The sequence below is a fragment of the Pezoporus flaviventris genome, unplaced genomic scaffold (assembly GCF_033815535.1).
Source record: "Pezoporus flaviventris isolate CSIRO_AGI_PZ_B2104156 unplaced genomic scaffold, CSIRO_AGI_Pfla_v1 ptg000029l, whole genome shotgun sequence".
NCBI lineage: Eukaryota > Metazoa > Chordata > Aves > Psittaciformes > Psittacidae > Pezoporus > Pezoporus flaviventris.
Window position 1 is genome coordinate 17,308,324 of NW_026892577.1, and position 10,819 is coordinate 17,319,142.

Genomic DNA, 10,819 nt, shown 5'->3' on the forward strand with positions numbered 1-10,819 from the left:
ACAGGAGCAGTCGTGTAGATTTAAAGAGTGATGGGCATGCATTTTCATGTAAACTAAGCATACTAATACATTTTGGAAGGGCAGAGGAAAATAGATCATGTTATTCTCATGAAAGTAAAGTTCTACACAGCCAGAATACCAAATCCATCTACCGTAAAATGAAAATCACTGAATGATCGAAATGTTCTCAAGACCTGATGGCCAACATGGCACTCATTCTTGGGAAAGAGCTATCATTGTTCTGGGTGCTTGCAGCTTACAAGCAAAATGTAGACTTTGCCTCACATAATAAACTCACACAAATTCAATAGCTCTGACGCTGAGCACACAGCTCATGAAATCTTACTAAACTGATGTAGTCACACAACACTTGCCTTTTTCCCTAGGGATGTGGTGGTGGAGCAGCTTCAAGGAGCTGCACTACTGCCCGTCGCGAGGCCCGGGCTGCCAGCTGAAGGCGTGCAGGGCGGCAAAGCGACGAGACACGAGGAGCACAGCGATCCCGCCTGATTCCTGCAGTGGGTTTTTCCCGCGTGCGCTCCCAGATCCAAAGATGCCCCAAAACCCCGGGACGGGCCAACAGGCGGAGGGGAGCAGATACGGACACCAATCTCCGCCCGCGCGGGGGCGCTGCTCGCCGACGTCGCCGCCGCCGCTCCCTCCTCCCCTCTCCATGGTGCCCCACAGCCTCCCGCCCTCTCCCCTCGTTTCCGGAGTTGTCGTTGTCGGCCAACTTCCGTTTCCGGCTTTCTAGTTCCGGGTTCTCCGGTGGAGGCTGCGATGGCTGCGGCCTCGTCCTCCTCGGCGGCGACCCCGGGCTGCCGGGAGGGCCCGGCGGTAGCGGCAGGGCCTGGCTGGAGCGACTCCCAGTTCCGTCGTTACTCCTTCGAGACGCGGCCCATCCCGCGGCTCAGCCACAGCGATCCCCGCGCCGAGGAGCTCATCGAGAACGAGGTGAGGTGAGCAGCGGTGCCCAGCCCGGCTTTGGGCCGGTGGCTTGTGCTTGGCGGTGTGGGGGCTGCTAGCCCTGCCCGTCAGCCCTCCTGGCTCCGGATGCCGTCCCGGAGGTACTCGCCTCTGGCACGTTTCTCTTAGTGAACGTTTCTTCGTGGTGCTGCAGAGTTGAGTTCTGAAATTTACAGGAAACGTTTGCTTTAAGTGCTTAGTTGTCGGGATGGAAACTGTGGAAATACTGTGTATGGACACATGTTTGTTATGTTATAAGCGAGAGTGGCCACAGGTGTGAGGGTTGCCTTGCAATACCAGGTCTTGCATTGGTTCTGGATAAGCTCAGTCTCATTCTGGTAACATTGGTGTATGATTTTGTTTTTAAAGAAAGCCTGCAAGAAAGCAAGCTGTGCATGCACACCTTGGAAACACAACAGCTGTCCTTCTGCATTAGGTTGTTAACTGTGTATAGGTGAGGAGATAGGTGATGTCCTTTCTCTTTCTTTTGTAGTGTTGTGGGGTTTGGTTTGTTTCTGTTTTGTTTTTTTTTTTTTTTTTGTGTAGAAGAGATGGGGTAATGTCAGGGTTTTGGGTTGGCTGTGATCCCCTGTGAAAAAAGAAATTTGTGCTGGTTTTGGATTCAGGGATACCTTTTTGTCAGTATTTATCCCTTCATAGCTGAGGCTGGAAATAAACAGAATATACTGCATCTCCTTGCTACGTGGCAGGAGCAGAAACTGTTCCCAGCTAGTGTTTGTCTAACCTCATGTGTTAGAGATTAACTAAGTAGGTAGTGGAATCTGTCCCATTGCTACCAGGAGTTTTCTGTGGGAGCAGGCCACCACTTCCTTAGAGCTTCCAGTCATGTTTTGCTTGATTTTACTCCCAGACCAAGGTATCCAATTACTGTAAACACCTTTTCCAATTCTTTGTTTTCAAAGAGCATTTGTGTGGTTGTAGTAATGAATGTGAACGTTCTCAAGTTCAAGAGGTACTTGAATCAATAGACTTCCTGTTTCTCTCCAGGAGCCAGTGGTGCTGACAGATACGAATCTGGTTTATCCTGCTCTGAAATGGGACCTGGACTACCTCCAGGAAAACATTGGCAATGGGGACTTCTCAGTGTATAGTGCCAGCACACACAAGTTCTTGTACTACGATGAGAAGAAGATGGCCAATTTTAAGAACTTCAAGCCCAAATCAAGCAGGGAAGAGATGAAGTTTGCTGAGTTTGTGGACAGACTCAAAGAAATTCAACAGAAAGGGAGTGCTGAGAGGTAAGTGATGTGTGGAGGTTTCTTTGTTTCTGCAGCCTGAGTAGGGGTTACGTTTCTCTTTAGTGAGTGTTGATCCTGCAGGGCTGCTAGTTGACAGCAGCCTTGTTACCTGATTAAAAAAGTCATCCCACTAATTAATCAAACTCTTCACATTACCTTCAGAGATTTTTATTTTTTTCCCTTCTCTTTCCTTTTTGTCCAAGGCAGGGTTTGCATAGAGAAGGCCTTGAGCTTCACTTGTTTTTGACAGAGTTTGGTATCTGATAAAAGATACAGGCCCTAGCACTCAGCCTGTTTTACAGAATACCAAGGCAGCTGGTGCCAACCCTCTTTCAGAAACATGAGAAAGGTTGCATATGTGCTCTGTGTTTGGTGGTGGTGATAGCCTGCGTTACTAACAGAGCTGTAAGATAATGAGAGGAGCTTCACATTTACACAGAATATAACTACTGACAATTGTACTTAAACCCTCAGTTAACTTTATCAGCCCTTTAAAAGGACTTAGTGATACTTAATTGGAAGCAACTCAATGCCTGTGTCCACTTCTCATGTGTGACTTTCTCTTCTTTCTTGCCTTTGGGTGTGCTTTTTTGAAGAGAAAAAGCAGTCCTTGAGCTTAAAAATGCATTTCTCTGCCAGCATTGCAGACAGTCTGTAATAGTGCAATTGCTAATACAGATGTTTGATTCTGCTGATTCTCTATGTCTAAACATAAACATGGTTTTAAAGTAACTCAATACTGAAATGTGCTGAGTTTCCTGAGCCCTTTTTTGGTCTCACACACTTGTAGCAGAAGAAGTAACTGTTATCACAGATGAGTTAAAGTGGTAGTATTTATGTGGGGGTTATTCATGAGTGTGTTTGATATTTGAGAGTGGCCAGTCTGTTTACAGTATCCTGCTCTTGCACTGCAAACGAGTTGCTCTTGCTCTAAAATGACCTTTTCCCCTTGTGATTGTTCAAGCAGAACTGAATTCTGTTCCCTTCTGTACCAAAAAGTCTTTCAGCAAAGTTTGCGGACTCTTTGAAGCTCTTTCCTTCCAGAGCTGTTTATGGTATGTGGTGATAGAACAGAATCTTGAGAATTATGTCCCTTTGCTTGGAGATCTGTCTAAAGAGATGCAGAGATAGGTCTTTATGTTCATTACAAAACTTGATTTTTGCTTATCTGGGAAAATACAGGCTATATCTGCAGCAAACCCTCAATGACACAGTTGGAAGGAAGATTGTGGTGGATTTCCTTGGTTTCAACTGGAACTGGATTAACAAGCAGCAAGGGAAACGTGGTTGGGGTCAACTGACTTCTAACTTGCTTCTTATTGGCATGGAAGGTAAGCATTTTCCTCTGCGCTGAGGAGAAAGGGCAAAGATTTGGTCAGCAGTTCTATATTTCAGTTCCAGAAGGTCTTTCAGATGGAATTTCCATTAGTTTAGAAGCGTTCCTTCAGAGCAGATGGTTTAAAGCTTTGGGCTGTCACAACTTAACTTGGATTACAGAGTGGAAATAACCAAAGAAATAGCCTGTGCTTCCCTAGGCGTGTACTGTGAATGCATGAATTGTCTGCTTATGGAAAAGTTCTGTGTGATGCTGGTAAAGCTGTGTTTTTGGTAATTTATTCTGAGCTTCTTCTTAGCATGTTGAATGTCTACACAGGAGGAAGTGTCGATTGTTCTGTGAAGCATTTGTTCTTCTTTGAGCTGGTACACTGTGGGAAGGAATTCTTTCAGTTAAGAGCTGAGTTTCTTCTAAGAAGGTTAGAGGGCACTGGGGAGCTTGAAGATGGATAAATCCTAAAAATGGTTGAATAGAGTGGAGTTCTAAATCCATGTGAAGACTGATTTATAGGCGTGTTAGAATTCAGAGGTACCACTACACTGTTGACAAGGAGAGCATTCCAGTAGAAAGTAATCGCAGTACCTGGGTAAGGAGTGTACACAGTTTTGTGAAGTGGGATGGCCTGTAATCACATGGCTGTCACATCCAGTTACAGTTGTCCAGTTGTAATTACTTAGCCATTCTTGACTGTTCAGTTCTCACAGCAGATGTTTTTTCCCCTTTGCAACAAGTCATTTTTAATTTATGGGAGTTTCTTTGCCACTTCTTTTACTAGCTGAGAGAAAAGTTAACACAGCAGCCTTCCAGTATCTGAAGGGGGCTTATAAGGATGCTGGGGAGGGACCCTTCATTAGGGACTGTAATGATAGGACAAGGGGTAACGGGTTAAAATTTAAACAGGGGAAGTTTAGATTGGATATAAGAAAGGAGTTCTTTAAGGGTGGTGAGGCACTGGAATGGGTTGCCCAGGGAAGCTGTGAATGCTCCATCCCTGGCTGTGTTCAAGGCCAGGTTGGACAGAGCCTTGGGTGACATGGTTTACAGACATGGTGTGTCTGCCCATGGCAGGGGTGTTGGAACTAGATGATATTAAGGTCCTTTCCAACCCTAACTATTCTATGATTCTATAAAAGTGCTGCACTAGCACTTCCTTAAAGGTTATAACATGATCACTAAAGTCCTGTTATCAACAGCTTATGCATAAGAACAAATGAATCTTGAACTCGTGTGTGCTAAAGAATGGGGTGTCTTTACATGAGCATGCAATTGTGTGATCTCTTTAGGGAAGTTATGGGTTAAATGTTATCTTAATTCTCTGTAGTGAAAGCACATATGAAGAGCAAGCTCAAAGAATAATATCTGAATTAGCAGACATCCTGCAAAATGTGATGGGGACAAAATGCAGCACTGTATTTAAAGGTTTGATTAAATTCAAGATCTAGTATTGACAGCCAAGCTTCAGAACCATTAATCATACTGAGAAGGTGCTGCTGTTGGGAGCTCAGTGACAAAGAAATTTGTTTACTTGTTTTCTTGCAAAACTACTGTGACTTTTTCTAAAATCAGGCTGTTGGACTCCTTTTCTCTAAACTAGTAATTTTTGAAAGTCTGTTCCACAACTTGTCATCTAAACAGTGTTTTATGAAAAAGTTTCCAGTCAATGTTCAGCATCTGCTGTTCATGGTAACAAGCTGGAAATCTTAATATGGTAGAGCATAAGTTGCTGAATATGGATTTAGAATGGAAATTAAGTGGAGTAGCAACTGCTCAATGAAGGCTGACTGATACAGTGATCAGTTTGTTATGTTCCTGTGGTCATTTTCCTTGTTTAGTTTTCAGAATATGTGGGAGTGTATTTGCTGTCTTTAGCAAGGAACATAACTTGCTTCTATCTTTCATACCTGTACATTGAGTGTCTTGTTTATCATCTTTTCTCTATAGGGAATGTGACACCAGCTCACTATGATGAGCAGCAGAACTTCTTTGCTCAGATTAAGGGTTATAAGAGGTGTATCCTGTTCCCTCCTGATCAGTTTGAATGCCTCTACCCTTATCCTGTGCACCATCCCTGCGACAGACAGAGCCAGGTGAGAGTAGCAGATCTGTTCTCCATGCCAAAAAAGGGCATTTGTGAAGATGCTGGATGGGAGGAAACCACACTGAAATTAAATCCACACACCACTGGCTGAGCTTTTGCAAAACCTGTGTTTAGATCTGTTAACTGGTGAATACACTGAGGATAGTTGGAAGAACTAGTGGTATTTCAGTATATGTCTGGTCCTGACTTGCAAGTGCTAGGGCTGTAAACATCTCCTTACTGATATTCCAACTGGACTGCAGTTACTACTTTCTTCTGTTTTAGCAATCACTTGGTCAAACACAGATTTGCTCAAATTACAGGACCCCTGTCTAAGTTGGTGGTACTTTGAGGAGTGGAGTTCAGACACGAATGGGAATGTAAAAGCTATATAGGGAAGATAAGGATGGTTTGATGCTGAGAGCCAGTAATGAGGACTGTCACTGCAGTAAGTTCTTCTGAGTTTCTTAATGTTTTCTTCTATTAGGTGGACTTTGACAATCCTGACTATGAGAAGTTTCCGAACTTCCGGAGTGTGGTTGGCTATGAGACGGTGGTGGGTCCAGGGGATGTGCTATACATACCTATGTACTGGTAAGAAGGCTGGTGGGATGCAGTGACCAGCAAACAGAGATTTAAAATGCCTTCTGCTTAAAGTGTTGGGTTGGCTCTTAGACAATTTTGTTTTGACTTCTTCAGTAAGTATGATATTTTCTATGATATCTTGGGCCAATCTTCTTTCTGCTTCTTATCTGTCAGATGGGAGTGGTAATTCTTCCTGACACCACATTACTGTGCAAATACTCCACTAACATGTACAAGAAAAGGATCTGTATTTAAATAATGAGAGCTTTCCAGAAGTTCCAAGGTCTTGATAGGGCAAGGCTTGCCTAGTGCTGTCTGAACTCATCCATCCAAGGTATTTCACTATAAGTTATAGCAATAGTTTCTTTTCCTTTCTGTGTGGTTTCCATGCAGGTGGCACCACATTGAGTCTCTCCTGAATGGGGGGATTACCATCACTGTGAACTTCTGGTACAAGGTGAGTACAAGCACCTTCCTGCGCAGCCTGGATAGCTCTGTCCCAGGGGATTTTTTTCAGGTAGAGATGTATTGGCACGTGTTGTCAGTATGAGAACTTAATTGCACCGAATCCTTTGCTTTAAAGCTGAAAGCTACTTTCTCCCTTTTGAGTGTTATGTGAAGAACTAGGTGGCTGGGAGAAGGTGGAGTAATCTGCTAATTCAGGAAGCTGCAATGAGCTATTTTTGATATTTCAGGGTGCCCCAACCCCAAAGAGAATTGAGTATCCGTTAAAGGCTCATCAGAAAGTGGCGATAATGAGGAACATTGAGAAGATGTTGGGAGAAGCCTTAGGAAATCCACAAGAGGTACAAAAAAAAAAGCCAACATACAGTCACTGCTGTTGAAATCATTATGGCTTATTGCAGAACTCGAGATGCCAACTATTTGGCTCTGCAGGTGTCACAGTGAGGGTAGGAGAAAGGGTTGCTCTGTTGCTGTGAATGGTTCTTCCTGCTGTCTTCAGAAGGTCCTTTGGCTGCAAAAAGGCAAGCTCTTTAAATTATAATTCTGGAGAGGACCTCTACAATGGTGTAATTGTTCTTGTATGTGGGGAAAGGTGTACTTTGGCTTTGGGTACTGCCAGGAAGGTGTTGCTCCCAAACCCTGCTTAGCCTTATGTGCAGCAACAATGCCCAGTGTTTATCAAAACTGTTTTACCTGCTGAATCCAAGTCTCTTTGACTAAGATAAATCTCTTCTGTTAAGCCATGTGCTTCAGTCATCTCTGAATTCTTTGCAATTTTAACCAACTGGTATTTCAGAAAAACAGATTGAAGTTGTATAAGTATGCTTTTGAAGATGTCCTGCTCATCTGAAAGTGGAAAATCTGGATGTGAATAGAAATGTTTTTACGGTCTGTAACCTTACCACTGTTCAGGAACTCCTCTTTGGCGCACTTATCGTGCCTCTCCCCTGAGATTATTTTATTGCCATAGCATGCTGAACTTCCCTCAGTGATCAGACAGTACTGAGAAATGGGAGTGGTCTTGACTGAAAACAAAACCTTAGCAAAATCGTCAGTCCTAGCGTTCCTTCCAAGTGACCCCAAGGACCAGAGAGGATTCAGTAAGTAAGAATGTTCCTTCTCTGCCCTGCAAAAAGCAACCCCTGATGTCTACTGGCTCCTTTAAATAGCATCTGCTGAGAAATTGCAAATCTAGGGTGGAAAGTTGAAAAGTTTCAAACAAATACTGGTGATGCAGTATTTTGGTGGAAAAAGTTGGGTGTCGGCAGAGAACCCTGCAGTTTTGGTAGGGTATTTGTGGATTTGCTCAGGGGTGCCCCAGTGTTTTATGTAGAAGATATTTCAAAATTGATTTGGTGTACCTTAGGTTCAGTTTGTGCATTGATATCCTCTGTCCTGGGCTGCTCAGCTCATAAGGTTGCAGAGGGAGCAGGCTCTGCAGCTGCCGTGGCAGTATATCTGTCCCAGCTAATGATTTGTTTTTGCTTTGAACAGGTGGGTCCCTTGTTGAATATGATGATTAAGGGACGATATGACTAATGCCTGGCTGCCGGGTGACTGATGTTGGAGCTGCTTTGTTCACAAGCAATGGAAGATACTGAGCGCTAGTATTGCACGCAGCACTTAACAGACTGATGGGTTTCCTGACCTATCCCTGCCCCAGTACAGTAAAGGGGGCTACTGGAACTGCAAAACTGTTAGTACCCCATTCATCCTCCATTCTCATTTAACCGAACCTCCCAAGAAAGAGTCTGCACTTGCTGGAAGCTGGATTCATGCTCGCTAACTTGTTTTTTCTCCCTCTGCCCTGTTTGCCACAACAAGGAGCATGATTTCTGGCATTTGGATGTGTTGCTTCAGGATTTTCAGGCATTTGAAGAAGACCTTGGAGGGGAACCAGGCGTGATCTTGTTTCCTCAGCCTCAGGGGGTTTGGACCTCCTGGTTGGGTTTGTGGATTGGTGCCTGCAGTGAATGTAATATGGGTATTACAGGTTTAAAAGTCCTCTGTTGTTAGAGGACCTGTCCATGCTCAACTCTTGGCACCTTTTTGTAAAATGGAAACAAACATAGCCTGTGTGTGATGATCAACTGCACAAATGCTTTGATTTCTTCAACTTAGGATATCCATGCTTTGGACTTAGTACAGGGTAGAGATCAGAGTGAATTCATCTAGCGTGTGAGCACCAAATCCAATGCTCTCCAAATAACATCTGTGTTGTAGGAGTCTAGATAAACCTCCTTTCCAACAGCTTTTTCTGGAAAGTGAAGGCTTCTTTCCCACTCTTCTGAAGCTGCAGTGTGGTTGAAGGGGGATATACATTATGAAGAGGGATGCATTAATGCTGAGGCACTCTCCAAGTCTTGAATGGTTAAGCCCTATTTTCAAATTAAATTCCCCAGGGGTGCCGAGCTAGACCGTCAAAACGCAGCATCAGACAGGTACAGAGCCTCTCTTCTCTCCTCACCAGGGGTGCTGGCTCCTTGGAGTAACATGGGAAAGTGCCCTTTTTACTGAAACTGCAAGAACTCAAGTGTGTGTGGCTGCGCACAGATGCGCGTGTTTGTGTGATGATGTGTGGCTCCTGTCCATCAGTTATTCCATGCCAGTGTGTGGTTCCCTTCCTTGTACAGTCATGTGAAAGAGGTCAGGGCTTTCTGTTTAAATGTGGTTAAGTTTATCTTGATCCTTTTTGTGTTCTGGGACTTGACATGGCAGGCTGGGAAGTGACCGGAGAACCAGACAAGCCTCTGTTTAAGAATTCTTAGCAATGACCCTCAAAAATGATTTTGCTTTCTTCCTCCTCTTGCAGACAAAAGCCTTAGACTCATATGGAGACTGGCTTTTTATTCCCTGAGGTGTGCTGCACTGCTGTCCCTGGTTTAGGGGGTGGTGCAAAGGTCTTGTATGTTTGATGCGGTTGTAATGGGTCCCAAGAACCAGAGGTGAAAGAAGCTGTTTCATAGCCCATATATCTCATCCCAGGGAATAGTGGGGAAGTCATCCTGTTGAGACTTCCCAGCATTTTTCCTATTGTTCTTTGAGGCTTGTTCTGACATTATTCTGATAAAAGCATTGAGAACATGGCACTCAAGAAGTGTCTTTGGCCTCATGTTCCATCCTTTGGTGGGACAGCTCATGCACCACTTGCAGTGAGCTTGTCTTGCGCAAAGGTGAAAGGCTTCTTAAACAGGAGGTCCCAAGGGCTAGTTTTCTCGCTGCTTTGCAGGTCAGAACAGATGAATTGTAATTGGCATGTGCAGGGTTCTTGTTTAAGAAATGTATCTATGTCACCCAGTCATGACTGCCATGTTATTTGTTGCAGACTCTCCAGAGCTGTGGTTAGACCCAGATGAAGGTCACTCAGCTGGATACTTATCAGTGTTCAGCCTTTGGGCAGGTGCGAAAAAAGGCTAAGCTGCTGACTCTTGCCAAAAGCCAGGCCTTCCCAGGAATCCTGGGCACATGCCCTTGGCTGAAAGATGCTCAAATGAAGTCTCATCTCTGTGCTGTTAACACACAGTAGTCACCAGTACTACTTGTTAGACACCATCAGCTCTTGAAGCTCAGGGTGGGAGTTCATATCCCATGTGGAGAGAGAATGGTACTTTAGGATGCTTTTTTTTTCTTTATTTGCCAAAGGTCTAACTCTTAAAGTGTCTGAGCAGGTTTTGCTGCACTTGATTTCGTGAAAGCTCATTTACAATGCACTGATGGACTGACTCCCTGCCCCTTCCCTTTTCACCTTGTGCTTTCAATGCCCCTTGCCATGGTATTCGGAAGCTGTGTGTTCTCTGCTAGGGGTATGTGTGCAGGGGGTGGGGCGTGACAAACACACGGTACCTTCTGAAGTGTAGTTCTTAAATACAACCAATGTTGAACAACAAACTGTGTGGCTTTTATTTTGTGAGTGGCTGTATATGAGAGCTATGTGAGAGATGCATGTATAAAGCTACCTTTCAGTAGTTTCTAGTAACTCCACTGATGTTCTTCACTGGTGAAAGCTGCTGGTCTCCAGCTATGCCTTCAAAACAGCAATACCAGTTGAGTTATCATAGGTCTTCACAACTTTCCCCATACTACTTCTCTAAGCCTGAAACGAAAGCTGGGAGTAAGATGGTATCCTTGAAC

General features: G+C 44.3%; 1 protein-coding gene across 1 annotated transcript; it reads left to right on the plus strand.

Moving 5' to 3' along the window:
* The first annotated feature begins 731 nt into the window (after positions 1-731).
* HIF1AN (hypoxia inducible factor 1 subunit alpha inhibitor) lies at positions 732-10,576 on the plus strand. The gene is made up of 8 exons (XM_061459327.1): positions 732-954; positions 1,975-2,225; positions 3,408-3,556; positions 5,503-5,648; positions 6,126-6,232; positions 6,617-6,680; positions 6,919-7,029; positions 8,183-10,576. The coding sequence occupies exons 1-8, from the start codon at positions 781-783 to the stop codon at positions 8,225-8,227; spliced, it is 1,047 nt and encodes a 348-aa protein (XP_061315311.1). The 5' UTR covers positions 732-780; the 3' UTR covers positions 8,228-10,576.
* The last annotated feature ends 243 nt before the right edge of the window (positions 10,577-10,819 follow it).

Coding starts and splice junctions, on each gene's coding strand:
- HIF1AN (XM_061459327.1), top strand. CDS start 781: ATGGCTGCGGCCTCGTCCTCCTCGGCGGCGACCCCGGGCTGCCGGGAG. Junction 3,557..5,502: donor GCTTCTTATTGGCATGGAAG/GTAAGCATTTTC, acceptor TTTTCTCTATAG/GGAATGTGACACCAGCTCAC. Junction 7,030..8,182: donor CCTTAGGAAATCCACAAGAG/GTACAAAAAAAA, acceptor TGCTTTGAACAG/GTGGGTCCCTTGTTGAATAT.